Below are 20,152 nucleotides of genomic sequence, written 5' to 3'. Positions count from 1 at the left end.
GAGGTTAGAGGGCCACACGGCTCCGGGAGCCCCACTTCCCACTTTTCACCGAGTCCACACGGCTGGTTTGTTCCTGGCAAGTGCCTCGGAGCTTATGTTTAAAAACAGCTCTGCCTTGAAATTGTTCGTTCCTTCTGTCCCTGCAGCGCCCCAGTGGTCACTCACGTGAAAACCTGCACAAGCGGTGGGCACCCTCACGGGTAATGGAAGCAGCAGGCGCGGGCAGGTGGCAGGGGTGCGAGCAACGGGAAAGTCAGGAGAAGGGAGGAGGTGCCAAGAATCCCCATCACCTCGCCAGGGTGCCCCGATCATTCCTGCCCACTGGGGTCCAGCTCAGACCGCCCACCTGCAGGAGGCCTCCTCCGGCCACCCCGTCACTTGGCCCCCGGTCCACGAAGCCGGCCACGGGTCACGGTGACACCACCGTGCAGACAGCGCAAGGGTCCGAGCGCACAGCCAGCAGGTGGGCTGCACAGACCTCTGATCGCTGAGGGAGGCTGACGGCCCACCCCCTTGGAAGAATCAGCTGCACCCGGCCCAGGCGCGATCCCAGCGGGGATTCAATGTTAAGGTTTCAACACTTGCGAGCCACACAGCACGAGGGACCGACGTGCAGAGACCACCAGCTGGGAGCCATGGATGTGCAGAAGGCGCACCCTTCACCCCCTCCCTGTGGCTTCCCAGCCCCGCTGGTGCGGAGCCAGTCCCTGCCTGGGCCTGGCAGGGGAGCTCAGGTCCCAGAGCCACCGAGTCACCTATGGGACCCGAGAGCCGGACTCTGTGGGCAACAGTCCACCCACATTTGGGACCTGCAGCAAAGAGCAGGAGTCTCATTTCTCTGCGCCTCACTCCCAGGGTCTAAAAGGGAGGAGAGGCCGGCAGCAGTCTTGGGGTTCTAGCTACACAGTCACCCCAAACACCGGTCATCAGGTTGAGCTGTGGGATGTGCCCCTGCCCAGGGACCTCCATATTGTGGGGGTGCTGTGCTGTCTGCAGGTCTACAAAGGCTGCACTGCCCTCGGGGCTCCTGTGATGGAGGCCTGGCCCGGACACGGGAACTGGCTCCTGGGAGGGAGGTATGAGGCCAGAAGGCGGCCACTGTCCCGCAGAGGCTGGGGACAGCCAGGCATCGGGAGGTTTGCTCCCAGACACTCCCAGGCAGGGACGGGGCGCTGCCAACCTGGGCACAGGGGATCCCCGCTGGGTGGTGGTGCGAGAGCAGCAGCGGCAGCACAAAACCAAGACCGCGTCATCCCTCCCGGCCCTCAGAGTGGACGTGGGGGTGTGGACACGGGCGGTGTGGACGCGCTGCTCTTAGGATTGGAGTTTAAATAACCCTGCCAAGTGCAGGCAGAGCCCAACAGCGCACCCACAAGAGTGGGGAGAAGCCTGAGTCTGCATTTCACAGACGCTAAGCCACAGAACGAATAAAACCGCCTGATTCTCTCCTGCAGAAAGCCAGGGCCTGCGCCTCCAAACTGACCTTACAACCAAGAGCGGCGGCCAGGTGGCCAGGTGAGGCGAGGCCCGCAGTCCCTTCCTCGCAGGTGACTCCGTGACGCTTCACCTTGACCACCCCTTCCTTTGCGGATCTCCATCTCTGACTAAGGGCTCGGTTCCAGCACGTTCATCTACATTGTCTAGCTGACTGTTGTATGTTTACAAAGCTAAGGTAATCATCACTAATCACGTAATTACTGGAAATGTGGATAATTGCCTGATCCAAACATACAATTATAATGTATAGCAACATTTATGAATCCCATTTTAAATATCCACATTTTGGAACTATTTGGAGATATTTATTACAAATGATTGTGGACTATAGACAGCCAGTTTCAACACTGTTTCTTTTTAAAAATATCCTCACCCAAGATATTTTTCCCATTGGTTTTTAGAGAGAGTGGAAGGGAGGGAGAGAATGAGAGAGAAGGGGGGGGTGGGAGATATTGATTGACTGATGTGGGAGAGATACATCAATTGGTTGCTTCCCACATGTGCCCAGAATGGGGATCAAACCTGCAGCTCACGTACATGCCCTTGACGGGAATCGAACCCGAGACCCTTTGGTGCTCAGGCCGACCTGCGCCGCTACAGCAGTGACAGATTAAAACTCTGACTGTCGCAGCCTGTCCATCAGAGGGAAACCAAGGCCTCGGTTACACAGCCCAAAGGAGCCGCCTCTGGTCCTGAGCAGTCTGCCTGCAGGCCCGGCTCCAAGTCACCCAGGACGGCTTGGTATTAGGCATCACGATAAAGCAGAGAACAAATGATACACATGCAAACAGGAGCGCCGCTTAAAGCAATTACATCAGGCCTTCAAGTCACCGGGCAGGACCACTGTTGCAGCTGGTTAGGATGGAGGCCCCAGACCAGCCGGAGGAGCAGGTGGTACTCTGCCCTGTGCATAACCCCGAGCCCCAGCATCACGGGCGAAGGCGCCTTCACCTGGGACAGATGCTCCATCGGCCTATCCAGGCGAGGAGCCCACGGAGACGTTCTGCAGCAGCTGGTCCCTCACTAAACAAATGTTTGGGGCCACAATTTAGAAGCTACAGTGAGTAAGGGAATTCTGGGTGTCTACCTGAGGGTGTGCTGTGGCGAAATTTCAGAATGTGTTACTGCTACTGTCTCAGGGCCATGTTCACGATGCAGGTGAGACCGACACCTGTTATGAGAAACGGGCAGGAGGCTGGCGACCCGCGCTGGGAGAGAGGGTCAGAACGATGGTCAGCGGCTGCCCGCGCCGGCACCCTTCCATCCCGTTCTCCGCTCTGACTGCACCCCAGACAACGACTGGGCTTGTGGATGTGGGACCAGCCAGACGTCCCCGACACCCACCTTGGAACCGAAACCTGGAGCTTTCGGGAACTGGAACAAGACCTAGATGGCAGCTCCTTTCCACAGAAGGTCAACAGCATTTAAAAATCCCTCCCCAATCAGGTGAACCTCGGTTATGGGATGTTGTACAAACCAACTGGCCTGAGAGTTTGCATGATGTCAATGCTTTTAAAGGTCAGAGGCCCTGGAATGATGGGAGATTATGGAGACCAAAGAGCCTGGAGGACTAAGCGCGCTGTTCCTTGGCGGGTGCCACACAGGCACACGGAGCGGCTGAAGCAGGTGGGGAGGAAGTCTCTGGATCAGAGGATGTTGGCACGAGGCCCAGTTCCCTGGGCTGGTGCAGTGTCTACGCAGGAAAGGACGCTAAAAAGAGATCCATGCCCTGGGCCTTCAGAGCGAACTGCTGCTCTCACAGCTCCGCTCCGAGGGTCTGGAAAAGCCCAGCCACCCCTCTCACACATGGTATTTCTAGCTACATCTCTACAGAAAGAAGCAAAGACAGCGAGTTATCCAGCGGGACACACAGTGGAAGGGACATCACTGTCCACTGGACCGCCTATCCATCTGTGAGCTTGAACATTTTTAAATGTTGATTTTTTAAAAAATGCACAAACCCCAACCTCTGCACCCTGCGGAACCCTTACATTCTACGCTTACATTCTGGGGTCTCTCGGGGCTCGGCCACTCGGCAGAACGCGGCTCTGATGCCTCCGTCCTCCGTGGCTGGAACCACATCCACTCAGAGAGCAGTTCTATACGGACAACTGGTGGGAGACGTGCTCCTGTCCGAGTGAGCGGGCTGACCGGTGCGGGAGCACTCGTGGGAGCGGCTCCCACCAGCGCCTGTGACCAGCCCTGCGTGAGGTCACCAGGAAGCACGCTGCACTGAGCCACACCGAGCGGGCCTGGTGCCCGGGGGGCACACGGCTGCTCTCGGTTCCCTGCCCCTCCCTAATGAGGAGAGGGGCTGCTTCGGCAACGTTGTTGAGAGCTGTCGCCAGGTTCCCATTAGCCTTTAATCATGTTTGTTTTCCTTTCATGACTAAAGCACTCCCAGGCATCCTCAGAGATGCAGGGATGCGCACACAAGGGCAGCACTGGTTCCCTCAGGATCAATGTGTAATCCATCCTTGCAAACATCTTAATTCGAAACAGAGCAAGTCCGGAAACTTCAGGAAGTAAAAAAGATGGTCCTAATCTACTGTGTCTTTCATATGCAAATGATCTTAGGTAAGTGGAAAAAAATGGACCTTGAGGCTTACTTCTTCCCCAGCTTCCTCCTGGCCCACCCAACCGGAAGCCAGGCCTCAACCCCTCTACGCAAAGGTCAGGCCTGCTGACCACAAGGCCCAGGCCAGAGGTGCCTGGTGGTGAGAGGTGCTAGGGTCCAAGGGGCCTTGGCTGGAGTGCGGGGGTGCGGTGCACCGTCTGACCAGGGAACCAGCTCCCGACAAGTGAGAGGTGAGACAGGTGACCTGGTCACGATCAAGGGCAGGACTGCGCGACTCTGGTTGAAAACCGCCAATCACGCTGGCTCTTACCTTCACAAATTCTGTCCAATCGCTGGCGCTTGACTTTGTGCTTATCCACAAGGGCCATTCTTTATCGAACTTTGCAACTCTGATTCAAAAGGCAAAGCGGTCCTCTAAGACTTAGGGGGACTGGCAGGAGGCTGCGGGCATGACGCCACTATGAACCCTGAAACAAGGAGAAAAGAGGCCTTACTCTCCGGACACCCGGGGCACAGGGCGACAGGTCAGTCAGGACGGCTGCTCCTCTCTACGGGGGACCTGCCCCCTGGCGCTCGCCCTCCGCCCTCACGGCAGAAGGGCTGCTCCGGGCCAGGGCCCATCTCCTGCCTGTGGCAGGAAGCACCAAACAGGCTCAGGCTAGAGCCCTCTGTCCCCACAGCGAGCCGATGGCATCGGGTCTCCTGCTTTTAACTTCAGGGAAGCGGAGTAATTTGTACTCAATGCCAAAGACCAAGGGACAGACCTTTGGACGTGTCCTGTGCATCTGTGACCCCAAGGGCAGAGCCGCAGGGGGTGGCACAGGCCCGGAAGCACCTGGGAAACAGGTCCCAGGTTCACTGACACTGAGATGCTGGCGCCCACCTGCGGCTACATGAGGGGCTCAAGGCCGTCTGCCAGGTGGTTCGCAGGACCTTCCCATCAGGGTCAGCTGCTGCTGCGGACCACATGAGCCCTCGGCGCCACGGCAGGAGAACGGACAAAGGCCCACACTCCTCCCCAGCGGGCACAGGGCCATCTCCCAAGCCTTCCGTGCATGTGGAGGGGGCCACCGAGCCATCCATAAGGGTAGCGTCCAGGCAGAAGGGCTGGGGATGTGGGAGCCTCCGAAGGGAACCCACATGCCACCGATGATGAGGAGGGAGTCTGTGGCCTCTCGCTCTGGGAGGCTCCAACCCTCACTTCCTGCTCATCCATGGACCAGCCGAGAGCATACTGTTACCTGCACCCCAGGGTCCCAGCTCTGAACTCGCTGCTGCAGCCGTAGCTGGACAATAACCACACAGAGAAAAGGGTGTCCCAGCTACCCAGCCAAGGAGGGACTGAAGACAAAAGCGAGGCCCAGGGTCAATAGTGGGGACTATCGTGTTCAGTGATCAGTTATGCAAAACGCGGAGTTCCTCTGTCCCAGGTCAGCATGCAGGTGTGACTGTGGAGAGGCAGGTGACTTATGTCCCATGCTGGTTAATGGCTAATTTCCCAGCAACAAGACTGAAAAAGCACCCCAAAGATTCATGGCAATAATTATGTGGTGTTTTCTTTAAAGAGCTAGGCAAAGGCACAATTTCTGATCCCATAAATAATTAATGCAACATTAATCCAAGAGACACCCAAACTCTTCCCAAACCCGGGGAACCCTCACACCAGGAACGGCCGAGCTGGGTTAGTGAGATGAAGGAAGGCAGCCCTAACACAGCGGAAGACCTGGGTGGATGACGACTTAGTGGACGTATCCTTTAAATTGCTTTGCTTTGCTGCGCTTATGGAAGGTCCATCATGCAAAGGGGGGAGGGGGATGGACACCACAGAGGATAGGACCCCGGTGTGCCCCGGGGGCACTCAGCCTGCCAAGAGCTTGGGTCCCGGACGCTGTGGTGAAGCCAGAGCCCAGGCGCGGCCCCGCAGAGGGTGAGAGGGGCGGCTGGTTCCTGTTTGTGAGGTGCCTCAGAGGTGGGGACCGACAGCATCGCCGTCTGAGCAAGAGCCCACACCCTCCTCCAATTCCCTGGGTGAGGCATAATCAGCCTTTTTGCTCTCTTTGAATTTTAATCTGTATAATTAGATGGCTTCCTGAAAAATTGATAAGCAGAATGTCAATTATGCAATCAAAGGGAAGACCAGGCATCAGCTTATACACATCATCTGTGTCCTATTATTTAAAAAGTTTCTTAAAAAGCAAGGGACTTCCGTGGCCGGCGTTTTGGAGGGTGGGGAGGGGAGGTCCTGTGGCCGGCTCTCCTGCAGCCCTGTCCCAGCGAGTCTGGGTGTGAGGTCTGGACTTGGTGGCAGTAACCTCTGATTCGTGTCGCTTCGATCCCCTTCCCGCAGTATTTCTTCTGAAGCAAGAATGTATGAAGTGTGACATCTGTCTCCTGAAGGAGCCAGCTACTGCAAGGACTCAGTTACCACAGCCCTCCTCGGGGCGGTGGCACAGCCCTCCGCGGAGCTGAGCTGGGAGCAGTGGTGTCCCCGCGCTGGCCCTGGCTCCCTCGGCAGTGCCTGCGGTGAGTGAGAGCCAACCTCCACCTTTCCTTTCTGCTGGTCCACATGCTTAAGCCAGAACTTCCTGCCACTGAACTGATCACTGACCATCACCTGACATGACGCAGTCGCTGTGGAACAGGTAAACAAAGGCCATGCAGGGAAGAGGGGGGCCGTGCTGTGCTCCCCCACTCTCGCTGACCCTGGAGACTGCCCAGCCACGGCAGTGGTGGCTTTGCAGGTGGCAGAAGGTTCTAGAACCTCCCTGGGGATAAGCAGGCCCTTTTCTGGAGGAGAGGGATCACGTGACCTGCATCCCAGCGTGGCGATGAGGGTCAGATTAGAACAAACACGTGCAAGGGAGGACATGCCACCCCACCAGGTGCCACAAGGGCACGTGGGTTTACTCTGAGCTGAAGGCAACCAAGACCCAGCAATCCTCCCACTAACCTGGCCTGAAAACAAGACCTTTCCCTGCGCTGCCCTAGAACCGAATGACCCCGCCCCGCCCGCCCCGCGCCTCAGCTCAGGATGGCACCGGAGCCTCCACTGCCGGGCTTGCCCTTAGCTCTTATCTTTATGGGGCGCCTTTCCTCGGTGGCTGTCTTCTGCCCACTTGACTATGAAGACCAGCCAAGAACCCAGGAGGAAGGAAGGAGAACTCTTCTCCCCAACGCAGAATGCATCTGGTGGGAAGCAACAGACCCCCAAGGACCGCTCGCGCCTTCCTTGGGAAGACACCCCTTTGGACACAGGCCCAGGCACAGACCCCCCCCGCCCCGCCCACCACCCCGGGAGGTGCACCTCAGCGAAACCCACAAAAGGTCAAAGTCGGGTCTTTCATCAGCAGGGACAGCGCACCAAGGCCGAACCTTACAAACAACAGAAACAGCCTTCTCCCGTGAGATGAGGGTGTGACCTGGGCTGGAAGGTCTGGCATCAGGAATTCAACGTGCTGAGCAGGGAGGACGCCTGGACGAGAAAGCCAGATGCCTGTTTACTGCTGGAAAGAAGCCTAGTCCACGTGGATTTCAAAGGGAAACCCGAGAGTTAAGAAAAAGGGATAAAAAGGAAGGAAAACACTTCATTGTACAGCCGCTGCTGGGATAGCAAACACAAAATGGAAATACCCAAAAGTGAGGGCAAGAGAATGGAGGCTCCCCTCCCCCGACCGGTCTGAGGCCTGGCCGGTCACTTGACTGAGGACGATGAGCCGGCTGCCCTGCCTATGGGCGGACCGGACCCACTGCAGGGCGCAGAAACCCAGCCCCCTCACCCCCCGCACTTGTACCCCGAGTACATCCCTAAGGCTTCCCCAGTTTCTTTATTCTAGTTCCTCATCTTCACAAAGATCACACAGCTGAAGGTCCCACAAAGTAACGGACATCTTTCGAATGAGAATTCTGCTAAACCAGGGAGGACCACAACAGCCTTCGCTGCCCCTAAGGAAGCCGCCTGAGCTCTGTGCTAACCGGGCCGGGCCTTCCGCTTTACCGAGCGGCTCAGGATACACCTCCTTGTTACACCGAGGGGCAGGGTTCCAGTTTGGGAGGTTGAGATGATCCCACAGAAGTACAAAGGCTCCCAGCAGGCCCCGGGGCTCAGGGACCCCTTCCAGAGCCTGGGATCCCTGGAGGGACACCACCACTCCAGGGTCTCCTGCACCACAGGCGACAAGGCTCTGATGTGTCAGGCTCATTCCCCAACCTGGGAGGGACCCAGAGGAGTAGCAACAGGCTGAACACAGGCCATCAGCAGGACCTGCAAGCTAATAGCGCCTGGAGCATGCAGGCCGCCCTCTCTGACTCATCTAGTCCCGGCTCAGGCTTGGTCCTCAGGCTCCTGAAAGAACCTGTCCCATAGCCCAGGCCAAGCAGGAGCAGCAGGCCCTGGGCCTGGGCGGACGGCAGGTGGGACCCTCAGACAGGCAGTGCGGTCTCATTCAGTAAACTGGATCCGAGGGACCAATTAAAATCCAGGTCTAACAAAACAAGTGTCCAGGGGCTCAGGGAGCAGCGAGGAAACCTGGCCTGGGGTTAAACAGCAGACTTAACACCACAGCTAACACAGTGACAGAAGTGCGCTTTAAGGGATGAAACGGAACCTGTGGAATGAGACTCGTGGGTGCCCAGGAGCTCCTCCTGCTCCTTGGTTCCTCGCTCAGTAGCTTGCAGGCATATTGCTTTATTTTTTTGCCCGCGCTGCCCCCCACCCCCCCACCAATGTTAAAAACAGACTTTAGACACCAAGTAGCACAAAAAGGTGTGTAGGGCAGCCTCCCACCCCCCAGCCCCACCCCTGCTCGGAGGTAAGCAGAGGACCCTTAGCCACACTCAGGCTCCACGCTGGTTCCTGGAGCCCGGCCTGCCCGCCACTCAAGTCCTGGCTGTTTATGTGTCCCCAGGGAAGGCCCAGTAGCAGCCCAGCCCTCAGGCGGCAAGGTCACACCCTGGTCATGTGCCCTCAATCGGCTCTGTGGGCCCCAGCCTCTGCTCCCGGGGCTGATGCAACAATGGCCTCAGACAGACGCACGGCACATAGTCCACCACCCTTTCCCCCAGGCGCTGGGGTGACGCGCCAACACCGTATGGTGGGGAACCTCAGACCAACCACTAACACTTCTACACCGGACACAGGCACGCGCTCACCCGGCTGGATTAATGTACGAGTGTAAAAACCACCTTCAACAATTCAGGGCAGGTCAAGACCCGCCACCAAGTGGGTGACCAGAGAATTCAAAGTCCCTGAGCTTCTCCATGTGGGTGTCAGGTAAGGACTCGAGCCTGTGATCTCACTCCGTGTAGCCGCCCCTCCCCCAAGGATTCTCTGAGCTTTGAAGGAGACGGAAAGGAGCTGTGCAGGCCCAGAACTGCCCCGAGCTCGTCCCGCCAGAGGACAAACAGAGAAAGCGATCTGGGCATATGGGGGCCCGGCGCCGGCGGGTGGCCTGCGAGGTCAGAGGCCATCCCAAGAGGCAGCAAAGGCAGGAAGCTCGCCGGACGCACCAGCGAGGCAGCAGGGACCAGAGCAGGCGCGACGCTGGCCTTTCCGAACGGGTGGTGCTGTGTGTGTCGTACTGAGAATTCCGCGTTGTCTTCCCTGATGAGGAAAGCGAGACTCCGTGTGAAGGACTTCCACACACTTTAAAAGCACCTGACTGAAAGCATCCTTTAAAAATACCAGCGAAACAAAACAAAAAGGATAAAGGCAAGTAAACTCTCACCCGCATAGAGAGGGAGGGTCAATGGGCCTTCCTCGCGCCCCGCGTTGGGACTGAGGAACCAGGAACACAGGCTGGTTCTTCCGGCCCCGGTTTTCCGACCCTTTCTCCCCTTGGCCAGGAGAGTGGCCAAGAAGACCAGCTGAATGGGGTCCACCCTGACCTTGACCCTGACCCGACAACTCATCCTTAAGCTGCATACAGAGAGCAAGAAATCTCTGCAGAATGCTTCCCCTGAGCAAGGAAAGTGAACACCGCTCAGAGGAAGCATCCAGAACGTGAGAAAGTTCTCAGAAAATGCCCGCAGACTGGCCTCCACCACAGGGAGGTCCTCCCGGGCCCAGAGGTCACCTGAGGGTGGTACCTGCCGCCTGGGATACAATCGTGTAGCCACATGCGTCTGTTGTGTGGTCCAGTGCGGAGGGAAACCACAGACGAAGCAGCTGATAGCCACCGAGGGCTGGGCCTGGGGGCCACAGAGGCAGGAGCCACAGGAGACAGCTGTATGGACGCCACCGCTAAGCTTGTGCTAAACTTGAAAATACAGAGTCTAAGGAACGGGGGCAGGCGGGGAGTGGGGAGTAGTAAAAATTTAATATTTTTAAGGCAACGTTGGATTATTTGGCTTATTCTAACATATATGAATTATACTTGTATTTAAATGTCTAATAAAGACAATTACAGGAATACTAGTAAGTTGGTTATCAGCCCTAGCCAGTTTGGCTCAGTGGATAGAGCATCAGCCTGTGGACTGAAGGGTCCCCGGTTCGATTCCAGTCAAGGGCACATGCCCGGGTTGCGGGCTTGGTCCGTCGTGCAGCCAACCAGTGATTTGCTCTCATCATTGGTGTTCCTCTCTCTCCCTTCCTCTCTGAAATCAATAAAAATACATTGAAGAAACCTTTTTAAACAAATAGTAATGACGGATCTTAAGTTTTTAGAGACCCTAATGTCAGGCTTGGCCAACGCCTGCCTCTTGCTGGCTGCCCCTGGATGCCTCAAATACTGCCGTCTCCTTGAGCACCGCCTCCCTGGGGGACACAGCTGCCCGCAAGACCAGCCCCCGGCGGTGGGAATCCGCACCCCGGGCTGGCTCAAGCGCGTGTGTGTGCAGCTGGCTCCTGTTCCAGCCCCTCCCAGAGCAGGCCTGGTGCCCAGTGATGGAGCCCTGTGGCCAGCAGAGGGCACTGCACGCCCTGCTTGGCCTCGAGGCTGTGGGCCTGCGCTGCTTGGCCAGGACCCCCCCAGCTCCTGTCCACCCCGAGATGGCCTCTTGGAGAACCTGGAGCAAGAGTCCAGGTACCCCAGAAACAAGTCGGGGTGGTTTCAGGACGACACACTGCATTTCCCCTCAGTCTCAAGGTGCAGAAGGGACAGGCACCTCCCATCGCCCTTCCAGAAAACATGCTCAGGCCTTAGGAACAGCCCGGCCAGGGGCGGGGGACCACAGTGGCGTCTGCCCGTGGCCTGTGCCTCAGGGCCGGCAGGGTAGCCCCCTGAGCGGAGGCCTGCTATGGAGGCAGGTCATGGAGTAGAGGGGCTCACTCCCCTGATGCAGGAAGGGCCAGAGGCCACCCTAAGGATGAGTTTTCATTGTGCCTGGGCGCCTGATTTAAAGATACGTCAACGAGGAATGAGCCACAGTGATGGGAATTGAAAGCAACTTGGCAGAGACATAGTTTACGAGGAAGGGGCTGAGGTGGGACTGGCAAAGGCCGGCCAGCGTTCCCATGACAAACCAGTCTCCAGGCACAGGCACACCTGCCGGCGGTGGCCGCTCAGTTCTCTCACCCCCCGGGGTGTTTGCTGTGAACCTTGGACGCCTCAGAATACACCACCTGCCCACAGACACTCACTTGGAGAGGGAGGAGGGAACAGTGGATTTTCCAGGAGCTGATTCCGGCCGGCAGTGACAGCGGAGGGAGGGCTTTCTCTCTGGGCCCCTCCACCTGCCAGGCTGGCCACAGATACAGCGCATCAAGCCTGCCCCACACCCCTGCAGAGCACCCACAAGGTTCCGGCTGGAGAAGGAAAGGAGGGGCTGGTCCAGTCCATCAGTGCTGAAGTAGGGGACACACGTCCCACCCGCCACAGGACCAGCATCCTCTTAGCACCAAGCAAAGCTAAGGTTGCCATAGCAACAGATGCCCCAAGGATATGGCTTATTCTTGGCCTGACTTGGCAGGTGATGCCTCTGGCAGGACGCACACATGGAGACCTGAGTGCCGACCTGAGCTCTGACTCCACTTTCTCCAGGCCACAGGCTGTGGGAGCCTCTCTGCCCTTCCTGCTCTGACATCGCAAGCCCCTCCCCACCTTGTTCCAAACCACATTGGTGGGACTCACCTTGACCTCTGTTCACAGCCCACTCAGGGCGGACAACCCAGCGAGGCGTGTGGACCACCGGGTAGGCCAGGGAGAGGCTGAGAGGCCAACCGGAAGGCCTGGGGTCAGAGGTGCCTGCAGGAGGGCCTTCAGTCAGAAAGCGCCTTTAGGCGTGTGGTCGAGATAAGTTATCAGAGGAAATGATGGCTGGCTGGGTTCTTGGTGCATTTTTAGAAAGCAAGTGTCTGGAAAGATGATCTCAGACACAGACAGCAGGAGAGCGCCCTCTAAGGCAGCGGTTCTCAACCTTCTGGCCCTTTACATACAGTTAGTTCCTCATGTTGTGACCCAACCAAAAAATTATTTTTGTTGCTACTTCATCACTGTCATGTTGCTACTGTCATGAATCGTCATGTAAATATCTGATGTGCAGGATGGTCTTAGGCGACCCCTGTGAAAGGGTCATTCGACCGCCAAAGGGGTCGCGACCCACAGGTTGAGAACCGCTGCTCTAAACCCACCGCCTCCTGCAGCAGCAGGGACCAGCTTTGGCTCCAAGTTCAGCGGCGAGTGGATTGGAGCAGCCAGGCGGGGCCCAAACCGAACAGGCTCCTGAGTAACCTGTTCAAAACCTGCAGGCCAGCCCGTAGCCCCCAGAGAGCGTGCCCACCCCTCCCCAGCGCAGTCACCATCCGTGTCTGAGGGGCCATTTAGGGCCACAAAACAGGAGTGGCTCTGTCTGCCTGGGGTGGCCCATCCTTTATTTCAAATGAGGTGCTGCTTGCACAACACAGGATCCCCGCTGTCCAAAGTACAGCATCCCATGAACACTCCCGTAAGCAGACACGGTGTAAAGCAAAGAAGCAATTATTCATTTCCCAGAGGCCTGATGCACGAAATTGGTGCAAGGGGCTCGGCCCTCGCAGCTCTGGTTGCCTCGTGGCCCCGTCCCTTGCCCACTGGTCGTTCCGGAAGATCATTCCGCCGTCCAATCTAATTAGCATATTAGCTCTTTATTATATAGGATATGGGAAATTTTTTGAGCACTCCCACACCCAAAAATAACCCATCAAACCATAAACCTACCTAACACGGACAGTAAAAGCAGGGTCGCCCTCACTCGGGCTCCGCTGACACAGTAACAGTTCACAAAACAAATGTTATTTTCACTTTTTACCTTTTTTGGTAAAAGCAAAAGTTGTCCGATTCCTTTCATCAGCAAAAGCAGGTATTCATGCGGGTCTTTTGTAAAAGCAAAGGAAGTGGTGTAACATGAACTTCTGAACAGCTGGCCATGGTGCAGCCCCTCTCCTGACCCATCAGATTCACCGCGGCACCGAGAGGGCCCGGTGAACTGCAGAGGGATAAGCGAGAACACGCGTGGACTGCAGTGCCACCACGTTCCCACGCCCCACAGGACAGAGGACGCTAACGCAAGCCACCAATGCCGTAAACCCCCAGCCCCCTGCAGTGCCGCTGGGCCTGCCAGACCTCCTGCTCCGTCATCTCCCAGGAAACTTCTCCGAACATCGGCAACCCACAGGCATGGAGAAGGGTCCGAGGTGCTGTTCACTGACCCGACACTTCAGGTACATCCCAGGGCTGTGCCCCACACGCAGACTAAACGGAAGCACCCGGGCCCTCACTCGGACCCTGGTGCCCCCATAAACCCAGGACATGAGAGACGGCCGGGGACCAGGCCCACGTTCAGATGAGCCCTCTAGCCGCGTGGTGAGGCACTGGGGAACAGCCTCCCGCTTTCTGGTCCTTGAACGGCAGCTATCGCCGCGGAGCTCTCCCAGTCAGCGGAGAGGAGCAGGTGACACGAAAGCCGTCTGCTCAGTTTCAGAGCATAGACGAGCCCTTTCCCGCGACGAGAAATGACAGATGAGAAATGACAGATGGCCCTGAGATGCCAGGAACCCAAGGGGCAGAGGGGCCTGGAGTGTAGCTGTGGGTGGGTACACAAAACCGCACATGTGTGTGCACAGATGCACACATGCTTTTGTGGCCCTGGATGGCTTCCTGGAATCATGGCATTTCTGGAACATTTTGAGACTTGAGAAATTCACAAACCCAAACTGCTGCCCTCACAGACTGAGGCCCTGAGACGCAACAACTCCAGGTCACTTCTAGCCCATGTTTCCGCTCATCCCCTAGGACCCCACATCATCCCTAGGACCGCACATCATCCCTAGGATCCCCATGTCATCCCCTAAGACCTGTCATCCCCTGGGACCCCATGTCATCCCCAGCAGCTCTGCCAGGTGTTGCTGGTCCAGAAATTTGAAAGCCCAGAGCCAGCTTCAGCCATGCCATCCAGGCTGAAAACGTGCAGTTCCATCTCATTGAGCCCCGCTCACGGCCCCTGACCCTCAACTAACACCCCAGAGGTGGAGCCCGTCAGACCCGAGGGGGATGGAATACCCACACAAGATAGCCAAGAGACAGGCCAACGGAACAAGGAAGGGAAACGGGCTGGAATCTCACTAGAAAGCTTGCTTGGGCCGCTGGCAGGGGCTCCCTCTGCGGGATGGGCCGGGGGCCAGGGACCGGGCAGCTCTGACTGCACTCCGAAGCTGGGATGTCCCTGCCCACACGCACCAGTCACCACACTGGCGCACGGAGCGCTGCGGGTGGCTGCGTGCCTTCTGAGCGCGCACTCACCGGCACATGTGCAGGCGGCCCGCCAACACTTCCGCACCAACCACAGCAAGGCGCCCGCACCTTGGAGAACACACCTGCACCATCGCCCGTCTCGGGCCTCAAACCTGTTCCGGGTGAGGCTTCCGGGGAGCTCCTAGCCTTCCAGGTGCTCGTAGGGCAGAGGCGCCACCGACCCGCACATTTTCACAAGGGGGAGCCCAGGGGAAGTCCACTCCTCTCACATAACATCACAGCCCAGGGCTCGAGGGGCAGGGCCAGGGCACGCACGCATTCCCTCGAGTCACTGCTGTTCTGGGTGTGAGCTTCAAGTGAAGGCTGGAGCACCACCCCTATCCTTCCGCCTCCACCACACACAGCCCCTGGCCGGAGGGGGCTCTGCACTCAGACGAGGGGTGTGGCTCCAGAAACTTCCACAGGCCTAGGACCTCCCATGCCACCACTCCCAGCCCACATTGGGCAATGGCAGTCCGGGTCGCACAGGTATGCCTACCGGGGACCACCTCCCAGTTCCTCCCCCGGGGCCCCCATTGTTCGATGAGTAGCGGTTCTCGCACAGATCAGGGCATCGCCTGCACATTCTGGGCGGTTCTTTCCCAGGAGGTGCTGGGAACTGCCCTGCATCCATGTCTGTGAGTCTGACCTCGGGGCAGACTTCCAGTTTTCAGCTGTGGGCTCACCCCGCTCTGTGGAAACCAGACCCGGGTGGGCTCAGTCCACCCACCACCAGGTCCCGGGGCCAAACGAAAACTGGGCAGCAGCAGGAAGCAGGGTGATCTTACTCTCGAGGGGAGCTCAGGAAGGGTTAAACGGGTTTTTAGAAACAAAAGTTATGAAAATGGCCCCAATACAATTTGATGAGGTCAGCGCGCACAGAGGCCTATGACACTAGTAAGAAAAAACATCTGTTGGTGTCGAGAGGGCGGCAGGAAGTGGGCGGGACTTAGTGGCTCTGATTGGCCGGACCAGGCTCCTAGAAAGAGAGCACATGGCTCAACTTAGCCCAGAGAACAACAAAAACCCCCTTTCAATTGTCCCCGCGCAGCCCCCGCCCCGCACAAGCCGAGCCCCGAGCGGCGAGTCGTCTAGGACCCTGACTGGCAATCGGCTCTTTGTTCATTGTTCATGACAGGGCAGGGGCCTCCTGAATGGGCCTTCCCGGGAAACGCATTCTCGCTGCGTGTTGCACACGTGTTACCTCTCCGGGTCACAAAATCTCCAGTTTTACTTTTTGGTTGGAAAACTACTTGGGTCACTTGAACAGCAAATGTTTCAATAAATCCATCATCACAAAAACCAAAAGACGTTTTTCTCTGGAAAAACAGGAAGTCCTGGTACATAACATGTGCGGCTTAAAATAGGGCCAAGTTCATTTGTTGACAAAAGCCCGGGCTTTTGGACCTGATTTGTCCCAGATCCAACTTACCTTTTAATCCTCCTTCAAGAGCGCATCCTGTTCTCTTGGCGACAGGCTGGCCTGGTCTTTGTTATGGCTCTGACAGGTCACAGGGCGGCAGGAACCGCACACTGGGGGCCGTTCCAGCTTCTCGTTGGAGCCCCAGAAAACTCGGTGGCTTTCTGGAAAACTGTTCTTCCCCAGCAGCCACCGAGCTTTACAGAAGCCCCGGCTGGAACTCCGAGCTGTCCCCCCAACTGAGCCCCACACAGCAGGCAAAGCAGGGCGCCGCTGCACCCCACTGGAAGATGAGCCCCTTTCTTTGTCAAGACCAGGTGGGCACGCAGCCAGGAGCTGCTTCCATTCTTCCCGAACGCGGGCACTACAGAGCAGGGGCACGAGCAAACGCCGAGCGTCCCAGGCAGGTCCCCGACGGCACGGTGAGCACCGTCCACACAGCGCTGGGGCTGGGGCTCCTCTGGGCGCCGCCCGTGTGCGAATCGCTCCTCCCACCACCTCTGCTTTCCTCACTGACCTCCGGCAGCAGGAGGGCGGCGTTAACACCGCGCAGCAGGCGAGCACCACAACTATACCCTTGTTAAAACGCGAAACCACAGTGCGTGTAGATGGGAGATTGGAGCCAGCCCAGTTCTGGGAGACGTCGCCACCAACGCCCAAGTCCCAGGGCCCGGGGTCTTCTATGGCCCCCAAAACGCTCTTCTGCCACCAGGGAGGGCGGGAGGTTTCTGCACACCAGTCCTCAACTTTCGGGGCAGCTGCTGACCCAAAGGGGCATCACAAAGACAGAGTCCAGGTGAGCTGTCAGCTGCAGAGAAAAGTCAGGTAGCTGCTGCCGCGGAGGAGGCATGCGCTTCCATTTAAAAGGTAAAACTGTGGACAACCGTAGTGAGAAATGGAGGAAATGCAGAGTGTGTGATTTCGAAAAATACCATGATTTAGATGAGATTTAGCTTGGCCCCAAGACCTGCCTTCACGGACCCGCCCTGGTTCCCAGCTGTCCCGGAAAAGCCACGGCCTGCAGCCAGCACCCTGCCCCAGCTGGCTCACTGGGAGCCAGAGAGCCAGGAGCAGGGTGCGCCGGGGAGTCTGTCTGAGGCCTGGTTTGGCTGCTCTTCTGGGGAGACACTTAGGGTGAGGTGGGGTTCAGGATCGACCAGGAGGCCGTCGCCCCTGTGAACACGCTCCACAGCCCCACCCATGACCTGCAAAGCACGTGGCCGCTGAGAACCTCGAACCCAAGCCACTCTTCCGAAGAGCGAACGGCACGGAGAGTGGAGCACACGGGACAGCCTGAGCCGGGCGCACACGCACTCCCCACCGCCATTTATTTCAGGCCCCGGTGCTATTTTTACCTCCACCGACACTCCATGGGAATCCACGACAGAAAACAAGGGGCCACCGCCTCCCCCTCCACGCAGACCATGGCCCCGCACTGCCTGCCACCCCGCCTCAGGGAGGTGCCATCAATAAGTCATTTGAAATTGTTGGAGTTCAAGATTTTTTTTTGCCTGGCCAGTGGTCAGCTTGATTCCCAGTCAGGGCACATGTCCAGGTTGTGGGCGCAATCCGCAGTGGTTGGTATACAGGAGGCAGCTGATCAATGATTCTCTCTCATCATTGATGTTTCTCTCTCTCTCTCTCTCTCTCTCTCTCTCTCTCCCCCTTGCTCTGAATTTTTTTTTTTTAAATAAGGAAAGGTTTCAAGTGGCTTTTAAATGGAAATGCAGTTTTTGTACCTCACCAGGACTGGCTGAGACCCCACGCCCCTTTCCCGTGTCTATCTGCCTGCCTGTCTCACAGCTCATCTGCAGCGACCAACCTGAAGCTGTGGAGGGAACTGGTGCTGCTCAGGCTCCGGAAGGAAGCTCTGGAGCCCGGCCTGTGGCTGTACTCAGGTGCCGGGCAGGGCTGAGCGCCCTCTGGGAGGACAGACCAAGGAGGGCCAGGCAGTCAGAGATTTAAGGCCGATAATGCAGCCTCACATCTGTAAATGTTTCCCCGGTTCTGGAATCTTCCAGCCTACCCCAGTTGTGCCCAAGGGCACTCGCAGCCCCTCTCAGCTCCAGCTCCCACGGGGCCCCGCGGGGGCAAACCGCCCTGGTACGTACCCCTGTTCCACTCAAACGCCCGCCCTGGGCATCCCAACAGGCTGAGCACACTGCTCCCCACCGCAGGCTTGGCACTGTCCAGGGATGTTTCCAGGACGAAGCAAATTGCTCGAGCAAACATCGTATTTCCATCCGCTGGGCCAGCCAAGCTCTAAAAACATTTCCTGGTAGGAACTGCCCTGGTGGAGGGGCCAGCACCCACACATTCCTTGGGGGTGGTTTCTCCTTGAGGAGCAGCCTGGGGGAGGAATGGGGGCCCCCTCCTCCTTGCCCCCAGCTCCAAGGCACAGCACAGGCTGTTCGAAACCAAACACCACACCTCTTCCGCTCAGCTAGAGGACCCCATCCTGGTTAGGGTGGCCTGGGACTCAGCCACCAGGAGCACAGGGTCTCTAAAAGCAAAGCCGGGGTAATGGCAAGGCCGGCACACCAGGTCCTGTGCCCGCTGGTGAGGTCCGGCCCCTCAGCAGCATCACGGAGAGCGGCAGCTGTCGCAGGAACAACTCCCAGGTTAAGAGTCCTGGGCACAGTGCTAAGGATGCTGTGGACTAACCCGCCTTCCCAACAGCCTTGGGAACTAGGGACGGTGTGAGCATCATTTAAAACGACAAAGCTGAGGCCCAGAGCAGACAGGACGCGGGGGACGGAGGTGCAGCGGTGGCAGGGCCTGAGCCTGACCCAGGCGGTGCCTCCTGCTCCTGTCACCCGCTGGCCCAGCGGGGCGGAGCCGAGTGGACGCGCAGGGAAAATGGGTGGCCAGGAGCAGCGGGGCCTGGAGTCTTCCCCCCTCTTACAAAGAGACCTGGGAAGCTAATCACGTGCTCCTTCAATCACGCAATCTGTAAGACACGTGATGAGTGCCACACGCATGTCCCAAGGTCCACCACGCCCCGGTGAGGCACCCACGGGACGGTGAGCACAGAATCCGCTCCTCTCAACACACCGGGAACCGGGCGACGCTCTGGGCCCGGCCCCGCGCCAGCAGTAAAATTCACTGCCGCGTGAAGGTGCCGACTCTTACCAAGCCGGTCTCCGCGACTCATCAACTCATGGAGGGCGCAGCGCCGACGGCTGAACGGCATCCGAGTTACTGCTGCGTTCTGATGGGCGACGGCTTTCCCGGAATTCACGCACAGGACCAATTCCAGAGTAAACGAAGGCTCGAAGCAGAAAGCTCCCCTGCAGCTGAGTCTCGGCTCTTCAAGGACAGGCGTGGGGAGGGGACCCGGGTGTTCACTGCACCAGCGTTGTCAGTGCCCTTCCAGGCACCTGAAACCTTGCACCCAAACCTCGCGCGCGTTGTAATTTAATTACCCGACTCCCCTTCCTGTAGGAACAGTTACGTAAAATGCACCAAAAAATAAATCGCTGCCGCTTGCTTTTTTAGTTCATCCAGGGCAATGAACGTATAAGCAGCTTAGATGGCGCAGCGGACAACTGGAGGGAGAGCAAGTCCGAGGCCGAATGATGGAGGAAAGAAGCGCCATGCTTTTCAGGGTGGAAGACACCTTGGTCCCAGCTGGAGGCGCTGGCCTGGGAGTCTGGGGGACCCACTGCTCCCTGGGCTGTTACTATTCCTCACCCTAATCCCACACCTGGTGGGACCTTTCTCACTAGAATTGGGCCAGGCACGAACAGGTCAACTTACTGAAAAAGCCACTTTGGGGTCACGCTTGGGGGCCGGGCGTCTTGGAGAGAACATGCAGAAGCCACAGCCAGGCTGGTTTCCGACACTCAGAGTAGCTGGTACCAGCCTGCCTTTGCCCACTCTAGCCCCTCCCCACCCAGGGAGGGAGGAAGTGGGGACACAGCCCGAGGTTTGTGGTCAAGGTCACAGGAAGGG

General features: G+C 57.8%; 1 protein-coding gene across 2 annotated transcripts in view; it reads right to left on the bottom strand.

The window, feature by feature from the left end:
* The window catches only part of CTBP2 (C-terminal binding protein 2), a 90,455-nt gene that overhangs the window by 24,598 nt on the left and 45,705 nt on the right, over positions 1-20,152 (bottom strand). The window contains exon 3 of one of the 2 annotated variants that reach the window (XM_006754940.2): positions 4,386-4,542. The exons of the other annotated variant lie outside the window; for it this stretch is intronic. Coding sequence (XP_006755003.1) covers positions 4,386-4,443 — 58 coding nt within the window. The 5' untranslated portion in view covers positions 4,444-4,542. The remainder of the gene's footprint in view (positions 1-4,385; positions 4,543-20,152) is intronic. 2 annotated transcript variants of the gene reach the window in all.

Source organism: Myotis davidii, unplaced genomic scaffold, assembly GCF_000327345.1.
Source record: "Myotis davidii unplaced genomic scaffold, ASM32734v1 scaffold72, whole genome shotgun sequence".
Lineage (NCBI taxonomy): Eukaryota > Metazoa > Chordata > Mammalia > Chiroptera > Vespertilionidae > Myotis > Myotis davidii.
The sequence above is the reverse complement of the archived record's forward strand: the minus strand, read 5'-3'. Positions and strand labels throughout refer to the sequence as shown.